The sequence below is a fragment of the Buteo buteo genome, chromosome 17 (genome assembly GCF_964188355.1).
Source record: "Buteo buteo chromosome 17, bButBut1.hap1.1, whole genome shotgun sequence".
Classification (NCBI taxonomy): domain Eukaryota; kingdom Metazoa; phylum Chordata; class Aves; order Accipitriformes; family Accipitridae; genus Buteo; species Buteo buteo.
The window spans coordinates 5,978,581-5,994,059 of record NC_134187.1 but is presented as its reverse complement, the minus strand read 5'-3'; the positions used below and the strand labels follow the sequence as shown (position 1 = coordinate 5,994,059).

Below are 15,479 nucleotides of genomic sequence, written 5' to 3'. Positions count from 1 at the left end.
TTCTTTTCTTTTAAATTTTGGGCCAAAATTCACTTGACAGTATCCTCTTTGAAGAGATGACCAAGTAGACGCAATTGTTCCATGTTGCATGTGAGCCCTAAAATCTAATCTCTCCCCAAACTCGTGTCCTTATAAAAATGTGAAGCCTTCTCATAACTTTAAGTTGTTCTGCATACTGAATGTAAATTAAGTGAGGGGTTTTGGAATTTTTTTAATAACTCGTAAAGTTGGGAAGTTTTCAGTGTGGATTCTGGAACCGAAGCTCAGGGCACACTGAACTAATTTAAAAATGTAAATGTAAAAAGATATGACCCATAAGTGACAAATTAAAGAGGGAACATAAACGGTTTGCAGAGCGCGCTGCCCTCCACCGCTGACTGCTTACACAGCGCAGCTACTCCAGGGTCAACATTTTCTGGCAGCACGAGACAATAAAAAATGCATAAACTTGCCACGCATGGTAAAGCTACTGTGTCTGACATAACACTAACGCAGAGGGCCAGAGAGGTGACTGAACCCTGGCTCCCAGCTGCATCAATCCCTATTTTAATCACCCTCCTGACAACACTTCTCTTTCAGCTCTCAAGCTGCTTGGCTTCCAAGGATGGGAACACCGTGATAGTAAAAGGCATGGGGAAAAAGCTTAAACAAAGTTGTAGTAGTGAGGGGAATAAAACTGCCTGTGAAGGTGCCTTTTGCCCAGCACTGAAATCTGTCTCCAAAAAAGTTTGTTTGAACTTAAAATAAAGAACCACGCAGCGGACCACTCATCCCGGAGCCCTGTTCCAGTGAATGGCGAAGAACTCGACAAGGCGCACGCTCCCTGCCGCGCCATTTCTTGAGGCAGCTTCAAATAAGAGAGCGTGTGTTTTGTACAGAAGGAGGGAAAGATTTCTATGCAGGAGCAGAGATCTCCACTATAACTCGCGACACTGCCTGCTTCTGATCAGCTCCTCCAATTTACGAACCTGCTAAAACAACTCTTGCCGCTGGTTTTAAATGGGCCCAACACCTTCAGCAGCTCCGAGTCACGTAAAAGAAGAGAGGGTAAAATCAAGTAAGTGTTTTTTCACTGGCTGACATCAGAGTACCCAAAACACCACAGACCGTGCTTCTGGATGCACCTACCACCCGGCTTATTTTTGCAGAAGGACTCGTCGTTTGCCCTGGATTTTACACAGCTCCGCACCCTCCCCCGGAGGCTCTGGGCAGCCCGAAGTACCTTTCTCCGCGTCCACCGACTCCACCTGGACCTCGGCACCGAGAACTGGGTCCGGATTTTGCCCACCCTGAGGTTCGGATGGTGCCTGGACCCAGGTTGTGGCTGCCCCTCACCGGACCTCGAGGGGGCTCAGCAGGGCAGAGCCCACCCCGGCTGCTGCTTAGGGCAGAGTTTGGGGCGAGGGGGGCTTCAACGCTCATCTCCCGCGGCTGTTGTTCCTCAACACAAGGGGGTTTTGCCTCAAACCGGTCCTTTTCCAGAAGCACCGTTGCCCACGCCGGGTCCCTCAGGCCTCCCTGGACCGCGTCGGAGGAGTCCCGGTCCACGGCCCAAACTTCTCTCAGCTCGCAGGCCACGCGTGTGTGTTACAGCCCGCAAGGCCCGGGCGGGCCGTGCCAATTCGGTCGAAGCGTACGCACACCGAATTACCCCTCCGAAGAGGCTAAGGGTGGGCAAGGAGAGTCCTGCCAAACACCGGCGCCCGGAGGCAGGCCGCCTTCTAACCTGCACCGCCTCGGCAGGCCCTGCGGGCTGCGGTGGCCCTCCTTTCGTCTTTTACAAAGGCGGTCGCCTTCTCCGACGCATCCCCGGCGCGCAGGGAGGAGACACACCGGGCTCGCCTGTGCCGCTGGAGATGGCGCCGCGCTCGTGGCCCGTCGGCCACCAGCCAAAGACCCGACCCCATGAAGCCAACGCCGGAGCTGCTGCAGCCCGCCAGGAGACCCTGCCAACCGCCGAGTTAATTTTCTACGCGGGATTTCCACTGAACCTAATGGATTATTACTGCGTGCAAATTAATACCACGGTAGATTAAATATGTCAGAGGTGGGCTGGTAGGACTGCCTATCGTTAAAGTTGCCAATGTTTCCCATTATAAGACCCAATTTTCAGTCGCTTGCAGCTTTGCTGAACATTGACTGCTCGCGTTCCATTTTTTTCTTGCATGAGTAAGGAACACATTTCTTCAATTTCAACCAAAATGGCTCAGACGTTCCTGGAAATGAGTTAGCTCAGGGAAAACATAGCGCCTCGAAAAACATTTTTGGCAATCTTTTCTTGAAGGAGCTTTTTTGTTGCTGTATTTTGGATTGGAGATTTGAAACTTGGCGCAGCAGGTTGGCTCTTTTTTTTTTTTTTTTTTTTTCCCCAGAATCTCCATGGTAATCCATCCAGATTTGGTAAAATTCTAAAAGTTTGAAAAATAAAATTTCACAGAATGGAAATTCCTTAGATTTTATCAGCTAAAAGCTTTGATTACAGCTTGGCAAAGGTAGCTGATTGCTGGCCCACAGATTTTATGCTCGTGCCACATGATTTTTTGTTGTGACAGTAGTTAAGTTGCTTAAAACAAAGTGCTCACAGAATATATTCACAGTGTGTTCATAGTTTTCTCAGGGCCTGGTATGAGACCTTCAGATTTATTCTTCAGAAGCACTGACCATTCACCACTAACTCAACCTGACAGCAGCATTTTAAACATATAAAGCACTATATATTGTTAGATCTCTAAAAAGTAAGAGTGAGTGGGTGTGTTCCATCCCACAGGACATTGCTGTCCTACGGATAAACCAGCACATGCTCTTACAGTGAAGGACTGTTTTGTCACACACACATCACAGGCATGAATTAAAGCTGCACTGATAACTGTAACCTTGGCATGTCCCAATTCTGAGTGCTCAGACATGGACATTTCATACTGTAATTTTTGTCTGTAGCATATGCATAAAGTAAGAGTTAGAGCTAGAGGTATCTGCCCTTTAATAAAAAAAATCTATTTCCTTTATGTCAACAAGTTACTATTTATTTGATGTGTAAGTATCCTCTTGTTACATACCTTAAATGTACTGTTTATTCCCTTTTACAGCAAGTCACCAGAGAAAAATAGTTCTCATTTTAATTCCTATTATTGCATGGCATGTAGAGTTAGCGAGGTGTTTACTTTGCATCCCGCACACAAGTAAACACCTTTCCCTGAGAGCTTCCTTCATCTTCGAGCTGGGTCTAAAGAACAGTCACTGTTATCTGGGTTTTGTGAGCACCAAGTCCTTACTACTCTCTCCTACCCGTCTATAATAAAGATGATTTCTACAAGCCTGCTGCTATCAGTTTTCTCTTTTGCTGCCATCTTTCAGAAATTGCAAAGATCAAGACGACTGAAACTAATAACAGAGATCGGTGTGTCTGTATACATGCAAAGCAGAAACCCTACCTAGATACTGAGTCGGAGCATCCTTCATGTGCTGTAATTCTGCTGTCCTAATTCTCAGGGATGCTTATGACTGTGTGTCATACCGCAGGCAATGAATACTGCTGCGTGAGACCTCTTCACGGCACTAATAGACATACCCTGGGCTCATTCTTCCAAAGCAAAAGATAAAGGCTAATTAAACTGTCTGAATTTTTGCTGTGAAGTTGATGAGGATCACATATAAAAGCCAAACTACTGCTGAGCTGTAGGGGCTACGCCTTTGGGAGAGGAACAGTAACAAGCACATCAGCATGGGGAAGGATATTTTAAACCAGGATGGACATTTCTGCACTGAGTGGCTGAGAGTTTCAACCAAGCAGGCATGGAAGAGGAAAACATAAAAGATCACACACTGGCTATTTATATCTAACGAGGAGGGGTTCACCAACATCCTAAGTTGTGACACACTTCAGAGAGCAGCCCTTCAATGCAGCTTTTGAAAAAGCAGGCACTAAAGCGCCCTTTTAAAAGGTTTAACGAACGATAAAAAGGAGCATAAAGAAGCATTTCAAAGCTGCGTGCTGCTGCAGTTTCAGGTAAGCCAGGTAGCTTGTTTCAAGCTGATGCAGGTATCTGCGTGGCACTGAGCGCCAGCCCCGCGGTCCATGCTGCTCCGCGTTCCCTCTGCAGCCAGGGCTCACAGCTTCTCACCTCCAGAGATCTGCACACCGACACTTGTACATCCTTGGGGTGGGATAAACTAGCTTCTAACACATACGTACATCTCTCTTGACTGCAGCGGGCACAGGACAACTTGCTGAGACACCATATCCTAGCTTTTAGGCAACTACAGTTAAGGAGAGTCAATTCACCCCGCATCTCTGAAAATTTTACCCATATGTCCCCTTACAAAAAGGATTTTCATTTTGACTGCTTAGCTGATGAATTAAAACACTGAATAATTTACATTCACAGCTCTGTCGCTGCGCCCTATTCTGTAGTCAACACTTCTGTCTACAGAGGTGGTAATTTTATTATAGCACTGGTTTTACAAACAATTGTTCAAAGACAGACATCAAAAAAGACCAAAAGTGGGAGTGGACCCATAGCCCAGATCATCAAAGCCAAAGAGTGTCCAGTGCGAAAGTGTCGTGGTTTAAGCCCAGCCAGTAACAAAGCACCACACAGCCACAGAAAGCAAGAAGTGTGTTCCACAAATCTAAATTTTATGGTGATAAGAGACCCAAGGAATGAAAAATTAAATTATTCTTAATTTAATTGGTATCCTAGAAACCTGGAACCAACACTATTGCACTTCATATGTCTACAGTGCTTGATAAATTCACTAGATAAATGGAATTAATTGAAGTATATTGTTGTCTAAGAATCTGAATCTGGGTCCTTGATTACATATGTATACATGCCAAAAAAAAAAAAAAAAAAAAGTATTGCATGTATAATACCCTCTGTACTCCTAACCAGTGGTTTGTACCACACAACAACTGTGTACTGTATTTTCAGGTTTCTATTCTTTTCTAGCTTCTATACTACTGAGAAACATAGGTCTCAGTTTTCAAAACACAACAAATAATTGTGAGTACCATCCCTTTTTGATGAGCAATCTCTGGATTTCTGATCCCTTTTAATACAACCAGTTAAAATCAGGCTGCTTTTACAAATCTAATCTAGGATTCACCATACGTAAAGAAACACATTCCTGGTACTACATCAGTGCCTGCAAGTGCCTACTCCTTTCCGAGAAGGTGCTGCACCAATGTAAAAATGCTGTACGTAATTGTCTACCTGCCTCATGACATGTGAAGTGATACTCTGGAATATAATGAGCTAGATCCCTGCTTCTAGCAAATTAATCTACAAATGCAAGAGCTGGACTCATCCATTTCTTCCACACCGCACTTTGGTGGTGCTTGTGGAGGTGACAATTTTCCTGTTGAGCTGTAAGAGCAATGAAACGAAACACCATCAAGTGCCTCTGACTGCACGTGACATTTAAGACCGTGTCTACTACTGCAGGAATGCAAGAATGAGAAAGCGTATGAAGATTTAAGGAAGCAGACAACTAATTAGCGTTACTCACATGGATTACAGACAGGCAGGAAGCAGATTCTACACTTGTAAGCACCCTGATTAATACCTGTTTGGCATCCTGAATTTAAATTAGCAGGGCTACTAAAGAAGCAGGGTATTATGAAGTGGGAGTAAAGTTCACAAAATGCAGGTACGAGAGTTTGAAGAGTGATGGAAGCAACAAACATTTATGCCGACAATAATCAGGTAAAAGGGTTTGCCTTCCCACGCTGTGGGAAAGATTACATCTCAGAATCAAAGGTGCATGGCCAGCATGTTAAGTTTGGATAAGGAAGGCACAATTAATATTTTCTGATGTGAAGCAGGAACATTGGAAACATGGAGTATTTCCCAGTGCTAGGAAAATCTTTATACGTGTTCCCCAATATTCTTCACCTTTAGGTAACACCTATCAAGTGTATAAGCACCTTTATATTGTTTCTTATGCAGCTGCAATATTGTAGTTAGTGTGGGAATCTTATTGAATACTACGCCTACAGCTAAATAACCTGAGTTTTAATCTCAGCAGTTCACACAAGCCAAGCTGAGTAGGACCTGAAGAGTACTTGACTACTGAAATCCTGCAAAAGGTGATAATGATGCCTTAGTAGATAGCATCATTTTTTAAGGTATGTGTGTATTGCACTCATTATGGCAGCCGTACAGACACTTCAAAGTCAGCTTTAAACAATTCCTTGCATTGTCAGAAATGCAGCGTGGACTGCTCACAGTTCAACCGAAGACAAAGCATCCACCCAAAAAGCTGGGCAAACAGTTGGTTAACCAGTGCTGAGCTCCATGTTATCTGTGACTGTACTGCTATCGCTACCTGAGCTACCTGCTTCAAAGCTAACTCAGGTTGCCTGAATTTCACAGCAGTCATTAGGTACACTTTAGGACTAGAATATCTCATAATCTCATCTGAATGCAGCCATCTCAAAAACAGGGTGCCTAGTCTAGGCTAGTCATCTAGCCTCCATTTATAGCTCTAAAGGGCGGTTCATTGCATTCTAAGATTTTATAATCAATGGTAAGGGACAGATAGCTCTAAAGGGCAGTTCATTGCATTCTAAGACAGACATTAAGATAGGTGGGATGAATCACTCTGTGCAAGTGCCTGTGTCTCTTCATTCACTTCAGAGGAAACCTACCCTCCATGTCTAATTTTTGGAGAGCTGAAAGCCACCCTCAGTCCACAGTGAGCCACTACTGTGCTGAGTAAGCTGGTCTACTGTAGATGAGATACGTAACAGGGGATCTGAGCAGACACATGCATTAAGGAGCCCAGTTCTTCATAAAAGTAAGGTTTCCGGTGTCCCAAACACGCTGCAGCATGAGATCATTACTAAGTTTCTTCCCCTGAAGTTTCAATTAAGTATGATATTCTTCCTCATTTCCTCTTCTGCATTCCTTGTCTGGTTAAATCAGCATCTGTGTTTCACGTCTGGGATGACCATGTTTCAGTGGAGAATGAAGTTTATATGGAGAATAAAAATAAATTTTATAGAAACCTTATAAAGACATTTGGGATTGCCAGCAAGGAAGAACTACATAAGTACTCTACTTACACTACTACTCTGATGCAGCGTCTCCCAAACATATTTGCCCTGTTCCCTACTTCCCAACCCACTTTGGAAAGTGGAGGGAGAGGTATAAGAGGTGCTACACTGACGTGTGAGAAAAAAATGCTGCTATTCGTAGCAACAAGCTAAATGCGTTTCAAAAGTGAAGATGTACCAGAGTTCTCTGGGGAGGAAAGTATGGAACAAAATGGTCTGGGAAAAGCTGCTCTAATGCCTTTTTTAATACCATCTTCCTCCACAGTAGCTACATGGAGTAGAGGCACAGACTTATAAAAATGTCTTTTACTTTTCCTTTCCTCGTAGTCGTGCTGTACGGAGATACAGAATGAACTCACTTCCACTGTTGAATTCATTTGTTTAGTTGTAACCCCTTTTCCCATCTGTATTTTTAATGGAGATTGTAAGCTATTCAGGGCAAAACTCTCTTACCATACGACTATGCAGCACAGCTCTGCAGAGGGGCCACGATTTCATTTGTGGCTTGGAGAGACGTTTTGAATACAAACAGCAATAGCTGCAATATCAGAAAAGTACCATGATGGTCCTCTTACATGCCAAATGTACTAGAATAGAGTGTAGTTTGGAAGCAGTGTTCCCTCTACAATGGGATGGAAACGACCTGCTTTGTTGACAAATACAAACCGAGACTGCGTTACTATTGATGAGATCTTAGGGAATGGTTTTATGCTCAGACTTGCCCATTTGTTTTACATAATCTTCTCAAGGCCTTTTCCCTCTCACCATAACAGTGAAAAATACACACGGTCATTCCATCACCTCCCCGGGCAGCAATTTCCTCCTATGGAGAGAGCCAGCCGGTGTCACCATAGATCACTGACATTTCAGAACAGCCGTGTATGAATTCAAGCCGCGAGTGAACTAAGTAGGTTTCGCTTTCATCTTACCCTATGCTCTGCATCAGCAGATAAGAGTTAGGATCACTGGAAAAGAAATTATTTTTTACTCTCATAGTCCCTCATCCCTCAGACGATGAGTTTTTAGGCATCAGCCCCTCTCCAGCCGCAGTGGTACAAACAAGAACGGACGGTCCCTGGCATGCAGCGACCAGCCCCGACAGCCTCCTGGTCCCCTTGTTCCAGAGGCACGCACCGTGGTCGGGGTTAACTGTAAGAAGAAGCCCTGCTCCGTGGGTTACACACCCAGCTCAAACGTAAGCCTAAACCACTGGCGTATATATAATGTCTGCCACCTTTGACGAGGAACACTTGAATCGTTCCACCAGTTTCTTACAGGCTCTGGGAACGCTCAGGAGCTCCAGTCCCCAACTAGTACGGTTTGGTGAAACGGCACATTCGCAAAAAAATCAACCAGCGGCAAATGATAGTGAGTGAGACTATGATGTCTCACATTTTACAACTGCCACAAGGACCTGGTGATGTACCGCTGAAATCAGGAGCACCCCAACTCTTTACTGGGGACCTTGGCACAGGAGGTCAGGTCCCAGCCTGTAAGTGGACCGTGGTCATGCTCCAATCTGCTAACAACAGTCACAGAAAAGAACCTAAACTCCATGGCATAGCCATGCTGAACATTTCTTTGGCTGTATAATCACATTTTGCCTCACTTCTTACAAAGGGGCATTATAATGCAAACGTTAAAGCTTTACAAAGTAATTTAGAGCAACTCGCAAACCGCCAGACCGCCCACTCTGCCTTCCTCTGCTCCCACTTACGCCGGGAGAAATCCGGAATAACCCAGCCACTCTCAGTAGAGATTTGTCACTCTGAACGACACCAGCGCGAGTCACAGATTTTCTGACTTCGGTTTGGGTGAAAACCCAGGACTCGTTCATCGTACCTCAGGGTATTTAGCATTGACTTTAATTAAAAACCTCCTCGCCGGGCCAAAACGCATGCAGATGCAAACTTCCGTGTTCAGTGTCTGCAATGCGTTGCTTGAAAAAAACTGCGATGCTACATTTACGGCCTGAGGTAGATGCACAACGTAGGACCTGCCTGTAAAATTTCCTCTTGTTCTGCAAACTCTCTCTCTCTGCACTGCCCCAATTTACCACAGTGCAAAAAAACCCACAGCCAAATCAATATATTCTTGGGAAGGAAGGGGGGCTGGTAGAGTGGTTTTTGAAGGCAAGCCAGAGAATATTCTAAACGGGGGACACACAGCGTGTTTTAACTGCTGTGATAATTCTGCATAAAGAGATGTTAAGGATCTAGCTCCTTGCTGTAGCATGCCATGTGTCCCTGAATAAAATTACTGCCATGCAGGCTGTTAGCAGAGGAATGCGTAAACAGACAATGTATCCTTGCATCAGTTCCACAAAATGTTGCACAACACAAATGCCTCTCGATGTGTCATTTCCTGCTTGGCCACCAGCCCAGCTCCTGACAGGCAGTCAACAAAAAAAAAAAAAAAAGAAAAGAAAAAAAAAAAAGAAAAAAAATAAATTAAAAAAAACACCAAACCCTGAAAGATTTAAAGCTGTTCTACTCCAAAGCACATTCCACTAGCCCAAGACTTATCCCTCCACCCTCTGCCTTTGAAAGAAAAGAGGGGTAACTTCCTAAAAACTGTTATGGTTTTAAGTCGAGGAATCTCAAAAATCTCAATCACTTATCTGCGTTTTATAAGCCGGGTCGGCCAAACAGTTAATACAAAGGCTGAGCAGAACCTCTCTCTGGCTTTCGCTGGCTTCTGCAGTGTGCACAGACAAAAAGGCGATGTTTGCTCATACCTTTCATCACGTGTGCACCTTGCAAGCTGCAGCAGCAGAGAAATATTCGGGAGCTGAATGAAATAGAGCAGTTTTCTCCTCCTGAAACGCTTCAGTTCAAAGCTCAGAACTACTTCGCCACTCATGCTGATAAAGAAAATTGTGGTTGGTGACTTTGGAGACCACCTTTAACTAGAGATGAACTAAAGTCTTTGGAGGTCAGGCAAAATATAAAAATACATAGAATTCTCCACCCTCCTTCCTCATGATTTCCCTCCTGACTGGGTTTCTACCAAAAGCAGCCAGAAAGGAGTACATGTCTCCTATTCGAAAGGTACCACTACTGAGGGGTAAATCATTATTTCTGTATTTGTAATAAGGTAAGGCAAAGGTATTAAAGAGGGGCTTAGGTAAAGGTTTGGGGGGGGGGTTGTTCTGTTTTTTTTCTTCTTTTAATTCCTTTACAGTGACCTTTTGCTATCTGTTGGTCAGTTATGACCTCACGACAACTTACTTCTCCGGAAAACTTCTTTCAGCCCTCCCAGCTGGAAGGCAGCTCTGCGGGCTAAGACATGCATATGGCAAAGGTTTTATCTTGGATATGAGGAGAGAAAAATATCTGCAGGATTTCCCAATGATTCCCAAAGATCTTATACAACCCTGTCTCCAGACTCCATCGCTCAGAGTGCAATGCGCTCTCTCAATCCAGCACACAGACTATGCAACACAGTCGATGTCCCTGGATGGTAATTAGACAGACTGAAATAGATAATTAAAAATAAATAAATCTTTTCAAAGGAAAAATCATTAGAAGACCTTTTCTCATATAGAAATGGGCAGTTTTTCCTAATAGAGCAACCTGACATCACTGCCTCTATTAAAATATTTTAAAATAATAACAGAGAGGCAAGGCAGCAAGCTTCTACAAGCATATGTTTAATACGACTAAATGGCACTTACATTTCAGAACCTGACTTTCTGAAGTGCTGAGCATCCAAAACACCAACTGGAGTCACTGCATGCCATGACTGTTCAGCACTCTTAAAGTCAGGCTCTAAATGACTGTGATATCTGTCATGGCATTGCTGCTGCTCCTACTGCTCCTGGAAAGCACACAGCATTCATTCGCTTGAGTCAACTTGCCAACAGAAGGTCAGAGTGCCTTGCCTATAAACAAGCCTTACAAATTCACGATCTAAAGCATGATGTCATGTCTTAAAATGATAAGCTGGCAACAAAGTAAATGACATTTTGTAAAGATGTGCATAATTTTATGTTTACGCTACTTAGAACGAAGGTTCTAATAAGTCATCGGTTGTGTTCCTTTAAAGGGAAGTTTTATAACTGAGATGAATCACAACTGCAAAAGATCAAAGTTAAAAAACATCAATGATGCCATGGGGTACTTTTTAATCTTGTAATGAATGATGATCATGTGCTCTTATGAAGTTGGTCCAACTGCCAACGCCAGATGTGTATATTAAGAAAAAAGTTGTTTGTGATGTGACAGCTCTGGTTGAGCTGCCAGAGAAGAAAACTAGGATAACATGCTTGAGATGTCGAGGTGAAATACAGATCCTGGCAGAGAGGGGCACTATTTGTCGATACATAATTTGTTAAGAAAAACACATTTGCTATCAGAGCCGCTCCTTGACTTGAATTCCTTATTGCCCCCAACCACCTAATTTTCCTTATGCAACGTCAATGCCAGATTCACTTCTTGAACGATTACTACCAAACAGTCATAAATCTACACGAGTGCAGAGGCTCTCCGAAGGAAGCAGAACTTCAGCAAAACTCTGACAGCTCACTGGAGCTACTCTTTCCCTGAAAATACACATTTAGTAACTAGTCATTCTGGAGGTGTCATAGCTTTGAAAGTATCAGACTGCAATAACAAAACTTGCAGAACGAAACCGACCCCAGAGTAGAGCTTCACTAAGTATTTAGCCACAATATTAAAATTCAGACAGACATTCAAGCTCAAATTTGGCTTTCTTTAAAAAAAAAAAAAAAAAAAGATGAAGAAAGACACAATAACTCCATCTAGGCTATAAGAACTAAGTTACCGAGCATTCCTAGGTTCAGCTATTCAATGAGAATAGCAGACAGGTATCACACACAAAAGCCTTTCAGGTCTAAACTAAAAAACTCCAGCAGAACTTGGAAATCTTACTAAGTTATATGAACACAGCCTCCTTTTTATCCACTGATCACCAAAATGGTTAGTCCGAACGCAAAGAGGTTCCCTTTCTGTGCTACACAGCGTCGTCCACGCTATCGTCTGCATCATTTTCAAACCACTCTGCTCTTTCACAGTGGTTGTGTCCTCTGCTGGGACATTTCCTCTTTTGCAGATGCCTCAATACATACATGGAAGCAGCCTCCAAATGGGGATGGCTAAATGATATATCACTTATGCCCTGGGTTTTATTCCATGAATGCAATTTGCCCAGTGTCTCCAAGTAAGCTACACGGAGCATCAGCTGCAGGTGAAAATTAAAAATGGGAACTGATTCAGCTAGGGAGAGAAGACAGAACAAAAATCCCCTTGCTGTGACAGACGGACACTTCAGCTGTGAGCAGGTAGCAACGCAACTATCTACGTAATGAAATTTATCCATAGCTACTTGCTTTTTCTTATCTGTTACTCGAGGTGAAACTCTACAGCCTGGACAGTTCTTACAGAACGCATTTCAGTTCCCGTCTCTCAGTATAAGAGGAGGTGACACCGCAGCGTGTATTAGCACGAGAAACACTTAACTGCATGAATTCTGTCTACGTCTTTCTACTTATTCTGTCTTTGTGGTATTTTAAACAAAACTCCATGAAAGCTCCTTAAAGGTCTCATTTGTATGTGCAGATCAAAGGCAAAATAATTATTTGAGATGCTTCCATTATAGGGATTTTTTTTAATGTGGTTATTCATCAAATATTTCTTAATCACTAAATGTAATTTAAGTACAGCTATACCTGGTTAATCCAATCAATTTAGAAAGAGTTGTTCTAGTTAGATTAAGAAAAAAACTCCAGAACTGGCTCATCAGTAATACCCATACGATGTGAGACTGGTTACCAGCTAAATGTGCTAGACAGAGAGACAGCCGTATAAATCATGATGGATTAACCAGACTTCACTGTACCTAAAAATAAGTGCTACCCATAAAACTGCTAGAACATGACAAACCACAATTGTCATAAAAATATAGCCAGCAATCATTGCAAATAGATTCTTAGTAAGTTAGGAAGGTGCACTGCTATGAGATAAACGTGCCGAGTGAAAATCTGCTGGACTACGTTTAAATAAAATGTACTTTCTGTGCGCAAATAAGAAACAAAGACCATGCTGTTGATATGCTGGTTTTTATCTTTCTTTGGCCCCCAGGGGTCTATGATGAGTCCATAGCTGAAAACCAATTTCAGGTATGATGAGATTAACCAGGTGCATTAATTATCTGATGGCAAAAGAATTTAAGGGCAAACAAAAAGGCACTATATTATATATTTTCTCTCTGCACTAGGACTGATCCTGAAAGATCCCTCTCCTATTTTGTTCTAAACGTCTTCAGTTGGAAGCTTACAGGAGTTTAGGGAATTCAGCATGTTGCAGGATTGTGTCTATTATGCCTAAATCAGATTATATATAAATACAGTGGGTTTAGTTCTCATTTACGCTGGCAGATAATGTATCAAGACCTTGATGTGAATGAGAATCAGGTTTGTGATTGCCCAAATTCAGCCAAGCACTTAAGTGTGTGTTTAATGCAAGTACGTGTGTGGTCCAATAGACTCCGAATTAAGCATGCGCTTACATATTTTGCTGAGCAAGAACCAATGTTTGACAAAGATATATATTTCATTTATGGGTCTCTATTAAACGAAATTAAGCAGAAATAAGTGCAAAAATAAGAATATAATACTCACTTCTTGGCTCCCTTGGCCCATCCACTGTAACCTTTATAGCTCTGTGGTATGTAGCGACTTGGGGGGGATTTGTCAGGACAGTTATTGTCAAAGTAAAGCTCTTCCCTACAAAGGGAAAAAAACAACAAGGAATGAGTGATTACAACATGAAAACAGTCACATGCATGTTCAGTAAAGAATCAGAGACGTTTAAAATTATTCCCTGTCGTTACCACAATCGTGAAAATTAAAAACATAACTGACCATAGGAGTTTTCCTCCCCTTCAGTTTTACTCTATGTCAAGAATATGTCCATGTGTTGACAATCTAAATGTTTCTTATTTAATAATGGGTCATCATACAATGACAGAACAAAAGTGATTCACTGCTGAAGACAAGCCAAATTCTTTGCTGTATTGAAAGTGGTGTAAATCCAAAGCTAGTCAGATAATTTAAAAATTTACTCCAGTTTTGCAGCTGTGTGACAGAGAGCAGAATGTGGCCACATGTTATTTACTTCACACAGTTTTATCATTTCATTTGTTTGACTTGACTACAATAAGATGAGGAAAGAATATATTTTCCTCCTGGGAGTCATTTTAACAGGGAATCAGTGTCTCCTGTCCTTCATATGCCAGGGGTAATATGATGATATCATTATTACTGGAACGCACTTTTTTCCCCTACATATATTCCATCTATGAAATACTAAGAAAGCCCCCAGCTTTCCCATGAGGGTGAGAAACTGCTGTGTGCATGCACGTTGCTATCGTAAGTCTGCATTTTTTTTTTATTTTCCAAAGTTCCGAGTTCATGCAGAGATTGCACAAGATCTTCCGCAGCCTTTAGCTGAATGAAAACGTTAAAAAGAAATAAATAAAGGGAGCTGCCTGTGTCTGAGCGCACATTCTCACAAGGCGCTGGCCCCCGTTCGGGAGACTCACTGACAGTTGTAATCTGTTAGATATGCAACGGTTAGTCATGTCAGATAGTCAAAACTGAAAACTGTTTCAAGACAGGAAAAGGTGGGCGTACAACAGTGACTCAATAAAACAGTCAGCAATCTTCGGCCTTCGTGCTCATTTAAGCTGCTACTTTACCAGACACTTAAAACTCCTTTTTTCCCCCGCTCCCTGTGTGTATACATGCATTTTTGTTGCTAGGGCTTTTCCTCTTGCTGAACTCTGAAGGAATTCAATCAAGACACAAATCTTAAACGATATGTACCAGCACAAACTTAATGCAGTTTTTCCGAGCCTAATATAGAACAGCTTATATATAAGGCATAATACAGAACAGGGCTTTGGCTGTCAAACCTAGTAATTGGTCTTTCTCTCTGGTCCAAGTCGTATATCCCCCAAACCTGCCTGAGACACGCATCATTTATTATCAGGAGTGCAACTTCAAACTGTCTTGGCTATATTTTTCACGAACTAGAAAGTGACACGGATTTTCTTTTAAGGAAATATAACTGTCATCTAGAGTAAAACGAATTTCCAGGTGTAGCTGCGCTCCAGCTGTGCCCAGCTCTCTGAGAGATGCCGGTTAGAGGGAAGGTCAGGACCCCGGCCAAGGTGCCGAAATCTCAGGAGGCTGAACTCTATCTCGGTGGAAATGCGTGGCTGAAGGTGGCCTTCCCCCGTTTCACTGGGAAATGGATCATTTCTCAGACCTTTCGAGAGTGATCGTCGCAGGAGGAGAGTCTGCTGTACGCAGGACACCCAGCCTTTGATTTCAGCCTATTGCTTGGAGATACAGAATTCGCCAGGGACAGGTTTAAGGCCTCCTTCAGCTTATCATGTC

At 42.8% G+C, this 15,479-nt stretch overlaps 1 protein-coding gene across 2 annotated transcripts in view; it reads right to left on the bottom strand.

Annotated features, from left to right (window-relative positions):
• RUNX2 (RUNX family transcription factor 2) overlaps positions 1-15,479 on the bottom strand; it is a 222,432-nt gene that overhangs the window by 131,204 nt on the left and 75,749 nt on the right. For both annotated transcript variants that reach the window (XM_075048976.1, XM_075048977.1), the window contains one exon: positions 13,698-13,802. In XM_075048976.1, the coding sequence (XP_074905077.1) occupies positions 13,698-13,802 (105 nt within the window). The remainder of the gene's footprint in view (positions 1-13,697; positions 13,803-15,479) is intronic.